The 16,402-nt window shown below is 38.5% G+C and overlaps 1 protein-coding gene across 4 annotated transcripts in view; it reads left to right on the top strand.

Annotated features, from left to right (window-relative positions):
• Positions 1–2,015: 2,015 nt before the first annotated feature.
• Positions 2,016–16,402, top strand: part of dok7b (docking protein 7b) — a 39,772-nt gene continuing 25,385 nt past the window's right edge. For all 4 annotated transcript variants that reach the window (XM_041267287.1, XM_041267269.1, XM_041267278.1 and 1 more), the window contains exons 1-4: positions 2,016–2,108; positions 2,236–2,281; positions 4,808–5,038; positions 6,533–6,733. In XM_041267287.1, the coding sequence (XP_041123221.1) occupies positions 2,055–2,108; positions 2,236–2,281; positions 4,808–5,038; positions 6,533–6,733 (532 nt within the window). In that variant the 5' untranslated portion in view covers positions 2,016–2,054. The remainder of the gene's footprint in view (positions 2,109–2,235; positions 2,282–4,807; positions 5,039–6,532; positions 6,734–16,402) is intronic.

Here is a 16,402-nt window from a genome sequence, read left to right as displayed (position 1 = left end):
ATGAATGAGTTTCTTTTACCCCACTGACATTGTAAGGAAAGTAACCTCTACCTGGCACAATATTCCCTTTCATATATAACGTGGTGCTATTAGAGTAGTCCATCAAACACTCTTGTTCTTGACACTGCAATCATTAAATGTCTAACAGTTAAACAGGAGTTCTTCATCCAAGCTTTCCATGGGCACAACATATGCATGTTATTCACTCATTTTTAGCGGATTCTTCATTGTTTACTGTTCATAATATAAAGACCATCGTCCATTCGTAAGCTTATTTAAATGTATACTCTCTATATTTATGAAAATCAAAGTCTCCCTTCTCATTACAGCACCATTATCAATGCCCCCTTGTGACACAGTCTATGTGGGTGTATGTCACACTTCAGAGTTTGCATTTGTATCTACAGAACAGCTCAGCTAATTGTGATGAAACTTGCTAAGGACCTTCTTTAACACAAGATACTGGGTTTATCTTAATGTGGCTCTGACTGTTTGTCACACTTATAAGCGTAGGCAGAGATTTGGGAAAGGGATCACGAGGGCTTGCCCCTCCAATTGATCCCTCCTCCCAAGCTTCAAACCTCAAATAAATTCACCTAGCTGTTGCTGAAACAGTCCGAGTTGCAACTTCATCCTCCACCTCCCAAACCTTGCAGGGGTCCCCTTGATGGTGGGGGTGGCAAAATGTAAGTCAGCAAGTGTGGCAGTATATAAAGTTGCTTTATCATAACAATTTCTGTGACCTCTGGTGAGAGATTACATGGTTTCAAATTAAGTAGGCACCACATTGCATGTTTTTATAGCTAAGTAGGCTGCTAATGTATCACATTACTTTGTTTTATAACTAAGTGGGCAGATGCCTCTACCATGCATAACTATATAAATCATTTTCAAGGATACATCATAGTAAGTTTGTTAAATGCCAGTATAAATTGAAAAGTTCAAATTGTTTTTTAAACATTATTTATAGGACCATTATGTGAACAATTATCTTTTGTATTCCTGTTGAAAATTCTCAGCTTTCATATATTTTGTTTCTGTATAATATGTTTTAAAAAATGTATCCCTTTTGTTTACATGTGCTGTGATCTTCTTAGCCCTATACTGTGATGCAAAGGGACCTAAAATGCATTTAGCAAAGTATGGCCGGCCAACATCTAAATAGAGAATACCTTATGATCTTAAGTTTATATGTAGAATATGTTACTTTGGAATGAGACCTGAAAGTTGCAAGTGTTATAATCAATTGCATTTCAGTGATGCCCAGTTGACCATTGTACTAAAAGTGCAACAAGAAGTAAATTGATTTAACAGCAAACAACATTTTTTTTTTCAAATGATACAATCTAGTTCCTTTATTTTTAATGGTTTACAGAATGGCCTTGAGGGTATAAATCACACACTCACTGTTAAGCTTGAGCTCACTTGAGCTCATTTGTGCTCTTTGGCAGCATCAAGTTTATCTAAAAAACATCACTGAACTAAATCTCATCTCTTGTGTAAAATGATGGTCTGTGTTTCCTAGAAATACCATTAGCTCCACATGTCGGATTGTTAACAAAGGAAAATAACACTGTTGGAATACTCGTGTTTTTGCTTTATTTATTTTTTTATTTTTTTTATAGTGAGCGCTGGGTTATTTCTCTGTTGAAGACTGGGGGGAAATACAATAATATATTAGATGTTAAAAAAGTGACAAAGATATAAGTTGCAATGGAGTAACACTGCCATGACTAAAACTGGTCTGAGTTATAGTAAATGCACAATAACATGTGTGTGTGGGGGGGGGGGGGGTCGTGTCACTTGTTTCAACATCTTAAAAACACTTAAACTGCAACGGTGTAACAACTGTGTAAACACTGTAACACTTCACATTGTGGGGGGTAGACGGGACAGACCCATTTAATTTCGGGGTGTGTGTCTGTCTGGGTGGAAGCCGTGTCACGTTTCCTATGAGTGCTGAAATCTAATAAAGCTATGGCATTTTGAAAGTGACCCTGTAGTCAGGAACAGGACAGAGCCGGGAGAGCAGCTGTTTGGAATCATGACTGAAGATGACGGATTCGGTTGTCGTGGAGGGACAAGTCAAATTGAGAGATGGAAAAAAGGTTAAGAAATATCCATTAATATTGCTACTTTTTTTCATAATTTGGCACTTTATAAATTGGTGCGGCTTAGTGTCAAAGTTTTTTTTTTTTTTTTTTTTTTTTTTAACCGTTTTTCTTTCACTTGCAGTGGAAGAGTAGGTGGGTCGCGCTCAGAAAACCCTCCCCAGTAGCAGGTATGTTATTAACTAGTATGTCACAAGTTAATTCTAGATGTATTATGAATCTAATTAAAGCAAACAGAAATTTGGAAAGCATAAGAAAATACAGCGTGTGCAATCATTTTCATCATGCATTTTTAGTTTTTGCTGTGAATGAAAAATAAATTAGCACCGCAATTTGATGTGGAAAGTCCCTCCTTTTTTATAATATAGTTAGATTTAATTTCTACAATGTTCCTGTGACTCTCAAAACGTAAAAAAATGATTGTTTCATGAGAGGAGAGCTAGTATGCAGGCTACTGTCCATCACTGTACATCTTAAATTTCATCCTAATCCCCATTCAGAACTTTTAATACCGCAAGACGAGTGCATAGTTATAATTAAAGGGGCCCTAAAATGTAACTTGTCGTTTGAAGTTAATTAAAAAAAAAAAAACGAGAATTATGATGACCGGTTCAGTCGGTGAAAACATTCAGTGTCGAATAAGTAAGCTGTTATTGAGGAAGCACAAGACTGTCAACTAGTTAGAGAGTGGATCTATTGGCTAAGATTGTAAACATGATATGATCCATGGTCGTGTAAGAAATTCGAGAAGCAGGATAATTCTCTAGAGAATAGGATGAATCAGCAAAATACCTTGTAAAGTTTGTGTGAAAAAATAGTTTTATTAAATGTGATACATCTATCATCTGGGGGGGGGGTGGGTGGTTCTGAACAACGACATCCTCCAAATTTCACGATTGGGTGAGTGGGGAACCACATATTTTCAAATTTTACCCAAACAGATAGTAATGTTAAACGTGATTATCCTAATTGATTCTTTAACAAAAGACAGTGCTAATAAAACGGTCACTGTCAAGCGTATTTTTGGATACTCTTCTCTGATACTTCATGGCAGCGTGTTTCCAGCTTTACAGAGGACTAAGATCCAGTTTACAATACCGAATAACTGCTAGTCAATTAGGGCATATTTTTTTCTTTTTTTTTTCTTTTCATTTATTTATTTTTTTTTTTTTTTTTTTTAACTTAAAGCACACATTAAGGCATAACTTAAGTAAGCTAATAAATCTAAAAAAAATGCTAATTTATATTTTGATACATTGGTGCGGTAATAAACTTTGGTTTAAAAAGTAAACCGATATTTAAATATGTTATGCTTTTGTTTTACAAAGTAAAACTGGCATGAAAGCTGATGCCCATGTCAAGTTTTCAGAGACGTGCCAGGAGGTTACATAAACCATGCAACAAATACATATACCCTTACATAATCCAATACCAAGTGTTACTGAATTAAAGACAGTAAGGCTAGAATAAATAAGAATGCCTGAAATGCTTTGATGTCAATGTATTTCAGTGTGTAAATATTGGCAAAAAAATGCCTTCATCCCAGTTGCTTCTGACAGTCTTGTTTTTTTTTTTTTTAACAAGGCTTCAGCTGCATGCATGGGCTACACATTACTTGAAAGGTCCTGTTTTTGCAGCTGTTTGGATTCACAGGTCCCTGTTCTGTGAAAGACTAGTGTTTTGTCAGTTGCTCTTTGTGGTGCATTCAAGTTGTCTTTTTCTTTAAACAAAAATATGAGACACCTTGGGCCAACGGTGTTCTTATAACAGCAAAACTTGTCCCTTTAAAGACAGGATAACCAAAAGTATATATAAAACATGTTATAGCTATCTTAAAAGTCTAAAATTAGAACTGTGAAGCCGTAATATAGTTGGACTAGGAAGGTAAGCTTTCAGTCTGAACTTAAAAATTGCCACTGTTTCCCTATTGTCCTTAAGTGACATGAACAGGAAATGTCATGTTTCTGGGAGTATATTGCTGGTAACTGGTGTAAAATTGAGCCAAATTAGAGTTTACTTACTGAAGGACAGGTGTTAACTGCTCTGAGACCATTGTTTTGATCAAAATTCTAAAGGTATTATTATTATTATTATTATTTATTATTATTATTATTATTATTATTATTATTATTATTTATTATTATATTATTATTATTATTAATGTATTCTAACAAACACAACAAATGCAGCATATTCCTGCAAAGGTTACAACTTTATTTTTGAGTGTGATCTAAGGCTGTGTCTGAACGTACATAATCACAAGCTTTTTGAGGGATTAAAACTGTGTACCTGGAGCAGCATAAAGTATGGTTTTAACATGGGATGTTATAATGTAGAAATGTGGGGCGCAATGTTACTGCAGTTTATACAGTGTTTATGAGGTACACCTCAGGTGCTAAAAAGTATTAGGAATGTCTTTACACTAAAAAACAAACAAACAAAAATGTTCAGTGATTGATCAACTTGTAAAAAAATAAATAAATTGAAGATTGTAATGCATTAGAGGGAGCACTCTGGAATAAAGTGACCCACTTAATTAAAATGTTTATTACACTGGTGAAAAAAACTGGGATAGAATAGTGCTTGACTTTGATACAGTGGATTAACTCTACTATAACAAGAGCCTCTTCATAAAGCATAATAAATAGAGACAGCGCTTCCCTGAGTTAGTTCAATATCAACTGTGTTCCTTTCAGATTGTTTGTTATTGCTAGTGTACAAAGACAAGTCAGACAAGACCAAAGGACACAAGGAGAGGAGCAACGTGACTTTAGAGGATATCTGTGGCTTGGACCCTGGACTCTCCTATGAGGGGATGAGTCACACGATGGCAATCATCTGTTTGACACAGGCAGTAATGCTGGGATTCGAAAACAAGGAGGCGATGTACGCCTGGGACATTCGCATCCGATACAGTCTGGGAGAAGGTAACCTTGAGCGGAATTTACATAAATTCTGTGCTTACAAACTTAACGCACAAGGCTTAAAACTGATCAGTCACTGCCTTGTTAATTTTACAAAAGCCATTCGTTACATAGCGTTTATTTTATCCTTAATAAGGGTTTTAATTAACTAATTAACACATTTTCAAAACCAGCAGTAATAAAGTAAATGGTACAAAAACAAATCCTCCATTTGGTTCCTCATGCTCAGAAAAGGTGATTTTTTTTTTTTAAAAATTTTGAATATTAAGTGCAAATTACAGTGTGTGTATTGAAACATTCATTGGTTCTGAATAACTGCTGTTATTAACTCCACTTGCCAATAATTTTGTTGCCAGCCTGCCAAACCTTTTGATTCCTGGTTTCATAAAGTTCATAATGTACACTGTACATCATCCACACATTATTTGATGACAAGTTCACAGCTGGCAGACATTGGTGATTTATTTATTTAATTAAAACACCAGGAGGTTCTGTGTACCTTAGGCACAGTGCTTCTGCAAGTACCAATTAGAGTTAGGTTTTGTAACACTGTCAGCAGAAATGTCATTTCAATTTTACAAATATGTTGCACCTGGGAGCATAAAGCTGTGGCATTTACTTTTGGGTTGATTGATTTTATGTGTGTCTCACTTGTGTTACTGACCATTTTGTCTCTGTTAAGAGGTGATGAATAAAATGCATGGGCTTTTTTTTACAGCACTGTCCCATTCCGTTTAGTTTTGCTTTGTTCAAGCAAGCTCAGGCTTTATTTTTTTTACTTGTTTGTGACTGAACTGGGCCTAATCTGAGCAGGGGACACAGGGGACTGTGTATATGCAGTTTCTACAAGACAACATGCCAGAAACACATGCAGGGCCGGATTAGCCATAGGCAAACTAGGCTTGTGCCTAGGGCCCGAACTCAAGGGGGAAGGGGGGGCCAAAACGCTTATGTTTTTTTTTGTTTTTTTTTTCTTTTTTTTTGTTACATGTACAGATTTGACTGGAAAACTCCGCTCACTGACATTCGAACCGAGGCATGTATCTCAAAATCAAACTGTTCTGACAGGTGTTACGCAGATTTCTGTAACCTTCCCCCACAAAATTCTGTATCCTCACATTTTCCATGCTTGAGCAGATGCAGTTTTTAAAAGATCGCTGGACGTGCACTTGCGATATTACTGTGCCCGAGCCCCGTTGTGTTCTCAAGCACTGCCATTGGGTTCTGCTGCAGCTTGCAACAAATATTGGAAACAAGACAAAACTAATCTAGTGATAAAATAAAATGGCACATTTAACATCACTGATTTTCTAGATATACATATGTTCAGCCTCCTGTGTTGCTCAATACAAGAAACCCTTTATTAAAGTAACCTTATACAAATATATATATATACACACGCATAACTGATTTAATGTCTAGTAGACTAATAGTGTTACTGGGAAGATGAGACTCATCTTTACACCTCATTTAAATGTCCCTTCTGCTTTCTGCTAGTCCACAGATTTCATGTAGCAGTGTTACCTGGCACCAAGCTGGAGAGTGGACCTGCTACGCTGCATTTATGTAATGACCTCTTGGTTCTTGTAAGAGACATCCCTCCAACAATTATTGGACAGTGGAAACTCTCAGACCTCAGGCGATATGGAGCAGTTCCCAATGGATTTGTCTTTGAAGGCGGGACAAGATGTGGCTATTGTAAGTATGAGTATTTCTTTAAAAAAACATCTACTGCGTCCATTGTTTATGTGTCTATGCTGACAACCTTTGAACGAGTTGCTGGTTCTTTTAGACATTTTTTGTTACAACCAGATATATCAATGACAATAATAAATAGATTTAGAAGTCCGATAACACCACATGTTATACTGCAGCCTTAGCAGATGTGTTGCGGTGATGGTGTGTATGAACATAGAAGCATACTGCTGATCAAGTGAAGTCAATTGATAGCGTGCCTTTACTAGATGATTCAAGGTGGGTAACACAAAATGAATCACCAAGGTTACATATGCAGAACTGACCTGTTTTCTGTTTGTTTTATTTGAAAATGAATGATGTTGGTAAGCTGAGCTTTTTTGTGCTTCAACTTCAGCGGTTAACTCTTTAATAGTCTGAACTGCCAAGTAAAACATGTGGCTAATGTTTGTAACGCACATTACAGACAAAGCACCCTTTTTATTTCTGTGGTAAATAGGCTTCTCTATGACAAGAACTGTTAATTTTAATATAAATGTTTGATGAGTTGTTACTTGGTAGATACTTGCTTTTCCATGATAATGAATTCATGAGGAACCGGATAAAAAAAACATATTAATACATTTTATAATTGCTTAGTCAGTTATTTATTATCTGATTATCTGTGCAAAAACAAGACCGTAATTATGTCCATAATTATTTGTGCAGTTAACTGTTTGAGGTGATACAACATGCCGTCTTGGAGTTAACTTTTTGTTGGAATGTCACAGCTTGTGCCTTTAGTAAAGATCCTGCTAGCTCCATGCAGCCTCTGATGTCATTATAGTTCATTTTTTCTTAGTTGATCGAGCAACACATACAAAAAGTTTATAATATGATGAAAATATAAAGCACACAGAGTCACCTCACGCCCGATATGTATGAGGGCATAGCTCAGTGTCCATTAGAGGCTTGTTTAGTTTCACTTCAGATACTTCCTGCAAAGGTTTCCATTATTGTGCCCATTTTAAAGGGGGGGGGGGTTGTGGTAATACCAGGCCACTTGGAACTGGTCTGAGATTATTTCAGATAGCCTCTTAACAGTCTCATGGTCGAAATGACTTGATCCCATTACAAATCAACTGAGACACCAAACCCCAAACTGGTGTGATGTGTGGAGGTGTTTGCAGCTAGAGCTAAAGCTCAGTTAATACAGTTGGTACGGTTACAGAACCACGTAAACAATCACAGAACAGATTCCAGCAGAGATGACACCTATTGCATAATATTCACAAGCACAGTTTCTGTTGTGCTAAAAATAGTACCACATAATACCCAAAGCTATCTTCAAAATGACCGTGTGTGTGTGTGTGTGTGTATATTTGTGTGTGTGTGTGTGTGTGATATATAATTAGTTCCCTTTGAATTCAAAGATGACCGCCAACCAATACTTTTGGGATATGCCTGTCTTAGTAGGTATTCGCGGAGCATTTTATGTCAGAGCTGCCGATAGGCCCCCCTGTGGAGTGACGTCCTCGGTCCCGCCTGCTGAGGAAATAAGTAGTTGCTCTGCGGAGCTCACTTCCTCTCACCTCTGGTAAGGTACGCTTTTGTGTCACTAACCTGAGTGTGTTTTTGAAAGAGCTCCTCTGAGTCAACTGTAGTTCCCTTGCATTCGTGCTGAGAGCTGGCTCCATTTGAGAGCTGAATCAGCGGCTCTATTTGAGTGCCTTTATTCTTTCTCACAGCCTGCTTCGCTTCTGTCACAAGCTGTCTTTTCTTGGCTGTCTGTCATATGAGTGTGACTGCCTGTGCAGTATTGATGTGTGTGTGTGTTGAATTTCAACCTACATCTTTAGGAAGAGCACCATTCCTCCGCCGCTGAGCAGCAACAGCCAGTCAGCCGCATGTCCTCCACCGGAGCTGTGTTCTAACGTGCCCTGCTGTCGATTAGACCTCTTCGGCTGCCTCGACCCACACACTTCCGTGTGTCGGGCTTCAAAAAAAAAAAAAAAAAAGTGTGTTCTCCCTTCTCCTCTTTTTTCTCTTAATTGTGCTCTCACCCGCTGTGGCTTTGGCCTGTGTGTCTCCCCTGGTGCAAGTTGCACACTTACCAGGTGTGTGACCACACGCGGTTGGCACCACTGTATTAGCTGCCCCCCATTGCTTCCGTACCTCGGTGCATGCTCAGCCCTTGGTACTTTGGTGCCTCGGTGCACACAGTGCTCGGTGCACATGCTCCTGCCGTGGGTTCGGCCTGTGTGTCTACCCTGGTGCATGCTGCATGCTGACCATGTGTGTGACCACATGCGGTTAGGTAGGCACAGCTGCATTAGCTGCCCCCCAGTGCTTTGGTGCACGCTCAGCCCTTGGCACTTCGGTGCCTCGATGTGCATGGTGCTCGGTGCACACGCTCCCGCCACTGGTTCGGCCTGTGTGTCTCCCCTGGTGCGGGCTGCACGCTGACCAGGTGGCTGACTACACGCAGTTGGGTAGGCACCGTTGCATTAGCTGCCCCCCGATGCTTTGGTACCTTGGTGCACGCTCAACCCTTGGTACTTCGTTGCCTCGGTTGTCGGTGCACATAGTGCCTCAGAGCACGCGGCACGGGGATCGGTGCCCTCGATGCCCTCTGCCTTTAGAGGTTGCTGCACTCTGCTGTAGGCTACGTGCTGCCCCGGTTGTGTGACTGCACGCAGTCCAAGCTAGACACCCCTGTCCAGTTGCTGTGATTGAGCCTGTGTGAAACAGCTCTCCAGCTTGCCACCATAGATGACCACTGACACCAACAGAAATGGCAGCTGCTGCACATCAAAAGGCAGACATACTCAGTTCGGACTATTTATAAATATTTGGTTAGTTGACACTGAGATATAACCCATTTTGTGCTCTAGCACCAAAAAAACTTGCCATGTCTCCTTCTCTCTCTCTCTCTCTCATTTTCTGGCGTTCCCCTGCAATTTATTGCTGGAAGCCGGCTTGCCACTTCCCTGGAATCAGAAACTCTGCTTCTGTGAACTCAGCTATAAATGCTGAACAACTGCGCTTTGTTTAATCTTTTTCTTTTTAATTGCCTACATCGCTTTGCAATTCTAGTCTGCTTTTCCAACCTTACAGAGCTCGCTGGTTTGTGTTTACCTCTGCTATTGCAGTAAAAGAAAGAAAAAGAGACACTTGATCCTCCACCAGGCCCTGGCTGTGCCATGCCCCGCTTTTGCGTTGACTCCACTGGATTGTTCCGGCCCGTCCTCTTGGTGCGCTTAAAAATTCAGTTTGCCCGCATTGCCGTGGTGACTGTTCTATTTACCCTCACAACTGTTACATGTGTGCTTTTCTTTTACTGCCTTGTAGTTAAAAAAATAAATAAGAGAAGCGTGATTCCTCCACTGGGACCCAGCTCTGCTGCACCCTGCTGTTGACTTGAATCTGACGGCTTGTTTCGGCCCGCCCACTTGGCACGCTAGGTTAAAAAAAAAAAAAAAGAAAGAAAAATCTGTTACCTGCGTTGCCGTGGTGACTGTTCTTTTTACCCTCACAGCTTTGCTGTTTTGTGTGTGTGTGTGTGTAAAAAAAAAAAAAAAAAAACTTGATTCCTCCACCAGATGCCCTGCTGTTGAGTTGAATCCGCTGGCTCGGTAACCACAATAATCATACAATTTTACAGCCCACCCATCTGGCATGGTGACTGTTGTTCTCCCATAGCTCAATTGCTGTGTGTGTGAGCCTCTATTTTTTATATTCCTATTACTGCCTTTGCAGTTAAAAGAAAAAAATAAAAAGCAGTACACTTTTTCTTCCTGTCTAACACACCACAACTCCTTGAGCCTGTGCTCCACTCCGGTATATGCTACAGGCTGCCCCGTTGTGTGACTGCACGCTGTCCAGAACCAGGTTATTGTGGTGCTACACCTTGGTTCAGCACTGTGTGCTTCCCTGTACTGCTCTCCTGATTGCCTACCGTATCCACTCAAGCCTGCGTATCCACCCTAGTGTATGCTGTGCACCCCGCTTTGTGTGTTGGTTAGGTGCCTCTCGTGCCTTGGTGCCTCGGCACCCGCGGTGCTTAGACGCTCCGTGCCTCTGTGCTTAGCTCCCCAGCATGTCAATAACACTTGCACTCGGTGCCCCGATTCCTCGGTCTATCAGTCTGGAAAGGGTTACAAAGCCATCTCTAAGGCTCTGGGGCTCCACCAAACCACAGTCGGAGCCATATTGTCCAAATGGAGAAAGTTTGAGACAGTAGTGAATCGTCCTGCCAAAATCTGTCCAAGAGCAAGGCTTAAATCGTCCAGGAAGTCACAAAGAACCCTAGAATAACGTCCAGGGTTCTGCAGGCCTCTCTTGCCTCAGCCAAGGTCAGTGTTCATGACTCCACCATCAGAAAGACACTGGGCAAAAACGGGATTCATGGCAGAGTAGCAAGGCGGAAACCACTGCTCACTAAGAAGAACATGAATGTTCATCTCAAGTTTGCCAAAAAACACCTGGATGATCCTCAAGAGTGCTGGAACAATGTTCTATGGACAGATGAGTCAGAAGTGGAACTTTTTGGCCAAGATGGGCCCTGTTGTGTCTGGTGAAAACCAAACATTGCATTCCACAGTAAGAACCTCATAGCAACGGTCAAGCATGGTGGTGGTAGTGTCATGATTTGGGGATGCTTTGCTGCATCAGGACCTGGAAGACTTACCATTATTGAAGGAACTATGAATTCTGCTCTGTATCAGAGAATTCTACAGGAGAATGTCAAGCCATCTGTCAGTGAGCTGGAGCTGAAGCGCAGCTGGGTCATGCAGCAAGACAATGATCCGAAACACACAAGCAGCTCTACATCAGAATGGTTGAAGAACAAGAAATTTTAAAGTTTTGGAATGGCCTAGTCAAAGCCCAGACCTAAACCCCATTGAGATGTTGTGGCAGGACCTGAAACGAGCAGTTTATGCTCAAACCGAAAAATGTCACTGAGTTGAAGCAGTTCTGCATGAAAGTGGCACAAAATTCCTCCACGGCGCTGTGAGAGACTGGTAAAAGAAATAAGTATCAACATTTTGTGTTATTTGTTCACTCACGGTCCCTTTTATCTAATATTAGATTTTGGTTGAAGATCTGATAACATTTGGTGTCAAAAATATACAAAATTGCAGAAAATCAGACAGGGGCAAATACTTTTGCACGGTACTTTGTGTGTGCGTGTATGTGTGTATATGTGTGTGGGTATATATAATATGTGTGTGTGTGTGTGTATATGTGTGTGTGTATATATATATATATATATACTATAATATATAAATATTATATATATATCTATATATATATTATATATATAATATTCAATATATATATTAATGAAATACCTACATGCAGTTCTTCAGTAACACATTTCATAATTCTATAAATACTGATTGTGTGCTTCAATAATAACATCTAGTGTTGTTATATTCTTGTGATGTTGCTAATATCAATATGTGCCTGAAGCTAGGCCCATAAACAAACCGAAGTAACACAAGCATTTATTGTGGCAGCACTGCTGTTATGAGTAACATGTTGTTGACCTCACTGTTTATGCACTTAATGAACAAGCCTTGGGCCTCTCATAAGTGAGTATTTTAGTTTGCACAGGCCTTTGTTGTCGGTCAGATGAAAATAAACTATTTCCACCCACCCCCAACAGCCAATAACTGTTCACTGTAGAGCTGGACGTAAATAGAAACATAAATCCTAAGTCTATGGGATGTCTGGGAGTTGCATATGGGAAGCTGTATTCTGTACTTTTAGAAGTTTGATGTCAGGAGTTAAAATCAATGGAAAATGTAAGACTGGCCTTTTTTAAATGTATATGTTTAATACAGTCAAACCGAAACATAGTCACACACATTTGTGGGTTGACAACTTTTATTAAGAATGTATTCATGTTGTAACTTCTCGATGCAATCTGAAAGTGCCAAAATGAACGCATTGTTAAATTGTAATGGTGAGAAGTAAGTCCATCTCAAATATAACCATTGTGCTATTGATGTAAAGCTTGACCAGAGTTTTAATTGTTCTCTGAAGTAAATACAGTTAAACATGCACGTAAATCCTAATTATAATTTTCCAAGTTTCTCTAATGCAAAGTTTGCATGATGACACAAAAAAGCAATGAAGACAGAGGCACATTTCCTAAACAGGGACATCATCAACTGAAGGAACAGGTCACAAAATAAATTGGATTCAACAATGACAGTATTTATTTCACAATTAAAACAGAGATCTAATAAACGAGATTCAATTTGGTTCCAATTTCCTTCACCATGAAAATAACCCTTAAGGGGGAGTATAATGCCATGACATTGAGTGTTTGGCCATATTCAGGTGAGATTAATGTCTGCACACTGCATACCCTGCAGGGGATCGTCACCATGGTTCCCAGATAATTGGCTTTCTTAATACCTATCATTTGTTTTGGGTTACAGTGCGGGAGGGAGGGTGGTGGGGTGGTCCAAACCCCCCCCCCCCCAATAACCCTGGTAAGGCAACAGCAGTGCCCAGTGCAGTTGTTCCTTGTCACCAAAGAAGTGGCCCTATTCATAGATGACTGTACTTCACACTTAGACCTTATGGCAAGCAATACTAAACTCCACCATCATTTCCATTGTCAGCCAGTCAGAATTTTGCACAGCCAGTGGCAGCCAAACATAATATGTTTTTTTTCCAGATGCATGCTCCAAACCTGCAGTTAATGGCTGCTTTGCAAAACCATTGTATGCCTCAAATAGTGACACTATAGCAGACCTGGAATACCTCGTAAAGCTGTCAAGCAATATATCATTATGATTACAAAGTATGCCAGACGTAACATTCTATGCTGGTACCTAAATGTTTACTTCATATGTTAACTACATATTCCCCAATAACATTAATGCCAAGCCCAATAGTTCATATTTAACTATAATGGCAACAGTAATAGTTATATTTATTTAATAAAAAAAAAAAACCAAAAAAAAAAAACAGTTCACCAGGAAAAAAAAAAAAAACCTTGAGATACAAAGATGCAATATCTTGTTCACAATGAAGCCTTTGAGTGTTTTGCTTGTGATCTGTTTGTCTCAGTATCCAAAAGAAAAATCAAATAATAATCTCTATGTGCCAACAGTTGCTAATGAGGGGGATTTATCTCTTCACTCTTGAGTCGGCCAGACCTTTTGCAGATAAGTCTTTTTGGTAAACAGCTGCTTGCTATTGCAGTCTTTCATTCCAAGTGTTCCTCAGCTTCCAGATATTTGTGAGCTGAACTCAGCTGGAAACCAAGGTTATTCACGCGTGTAGCAGGTGGAGTAACAAAAAGAATCAAAAGGCTGCTTGTTTTCCTTGTAACAGTGTTTTACTGTCTGTTCCTTTTTATAAATAAGTTTGGTTAACACATGTACAGGCAACTACAGCAAGAAATGGCATCTGCCACAGGTTCCTAACAGTGTATTAACAAAGTGACTGAAGAAAAGGACTCTGTGCATTTTCCTGAATCTACTTACTCACCATCCATTTAAGTTACTTCAGTATCAAAGCAAAAAAGAAAAAAAAATAGCTGAAGTAAGCAACACTAGAACACTTTAACTGACAAAAGTGCCTTCCTGTTTATTTTTAGTTTTTTTTTTTTTTTTAGGGAACTACCAGACTAAAACTACCAGATAGATACAAGCAGCTAATTTTAGTCTATGTGCATTCGAAAAAGCTTGTCTTATGTGTGAATGAAGGCACTGCTGGAGGTGCATGTTCGAGGTGCTTATTCCTGTGTCCTTGGCATACAAGTGGCTGTTGTTGGCTGTGTCACCCTGACTGCAGCACAGTTCCGTTTTGTTGTGTCTATGTCTATATACATTTGTAGTTAAAAGTTTACATACCCTAATGGAAATGTATAATTTCTAGAAATTTCTTGAAAACAAAGAATTTTAGAAACAATCTTTTTTAGCGTTTTGCTTTTGTGGATGAGGAAAAAAGTTACTAGAAATAGTCTACAATTATTTATTATTTAATTAATTATGATAGAATTGTCTACAAGGTGCTAGAAATTTCAATATGATAATGCAGAACATAATTCTAGAAAAGTCTGGATTGTAGATGAATACTCTTAGAGAGTATAAAAGGGTTAGGCATAGGGTGATTGCTGTTATTGCCAAGTCAATATGGGGAAAAAGTAAAGAGTTTTCTGAATACCTTAGGCAGAACATTATTTATAAGAACAAGTAGAAGAATTGTGAGGAAGGGTAATAACAATCCGAGATTGACTGCCAAAGATATTCAATGTGAAATTGGCTGCCAAGTGGGACTGGGGTTTCCATTTCAACCATAGGTCGAGTATTGTAAAGGTCTCAATGGTCGCAGGCCAAGGAAAAAGCCACTTCAGAATGGTTAAAGAAGGATAAAATCAAGGTTCTGGAATGGCCTAGTCAAAGTCCTCATCTAAATCCAATTGAGAATCTTTGGTATGAGTTGAAGAAAGCTGTGCACAAGAGAAATCCTTTGAATTTGAATGAACTGGAACAATTTTGCATTGAAGAATGGTAAAAAAAAAAAAATCACTAAAGAATCCTGGCAAAAGCTTATTGACAAATATCCTAATTGTTTAAAACAGGTTATTATTGTTAAAGGTTCCTCAACTAGATATTAATTACATTTTCCTTGTCCGGGTATGAATACTTTTGAATTAGAATTTTTGGTGTTTTGCAAAACAATTGCTGAGATAAATAATTGTAGACATCTATTTCTTGTAACTTTTATTCCTCATCCACAAAAGCAAAACTTTTGCTACAGAACAATTTTCCTGTAATTCTTTGTTTTTGAGAAATTTCTAGAAATGATCAATTTCCATTGGGGTATGTAAACTTTTGACTAAATATAAATATCTGTATATTTTTTCAAATGTTTATGTTAGTTATTTACATAGTTTTGGTTTTACAGTTTCTTATATAAATAATATACCTGTATATACACTGATCTGTTTTCAAATGTTTTTTATTACATTTTGTATTGTTTTTTGCAGTTGCGCTTGATATAATATGTCTGTATATAAACCCATTTCTGTTCAAATGTTAATTTATTTGCAGTGTTTCAGTTGTGCAGATGATATCTGATTGTTTGTCCTTTCGTTATAATATTGATGTTGTTTTTAACACTGTGGTCAAATTGACCGCTCATGGTAGTTCTAGGTATGCGTATAACTCTGGTAGGTGTTAAGAGTTAATTTTAGAACAGATTAATGTGATACTAGTTCAATAGAAAATATACTGTTGGATTAAATAATTAAAATATTGTAGTTTAGTGATAAGACGAGTATTTGAACAAACACCGCTTGAAATGTATTGTGGCAAAGTTGACCATTTACATATTTGTTCATATGACAGAAATTTTAAATAACTGCAACATAAAAGATGTTGTGCAAAGGAAATGCATAGTTCATATCTTAAATAAGTAACACCCATTCTTCTGTACAGAAAAGTATATTTCTCCTTTGTTTAATTTTATGGGGTACGGCTCATTTTACTCCTGTACTGTTGAATTATACTTTTGTTTTCCAGTTAATTAAAAATGAAAGATTATTTGAATATTCCTTTACATTTTATGTCAAATCGCTGCTAATTGTTTCAGAGCATTACTTGGCAATATACAGAGCAAATGCATTTGACAGACCACCTCCTCAAAAAATATACTTACATCTAT

This window comes from Polyodon spathula, chromosome 1 (assembly GCF_017654505.1).
Source record: "Polyodon spathula isolate WHYD16114869_AA chromosome 1, ASM1765450v1, whole genome shotgun sequence".
NCBI classification, from domain to species: Eukaryota; Metazoa; Chordata; class Actinopteri; order Acipenseriformes; family Polyodontidae; genus Polyodon; species Polyodon spathula.
The sequence above is the reverse complement of the archived record's forward strand: the minus strand, read 5'-3'. Positions and strand labels throughout refer to the sequence as shown.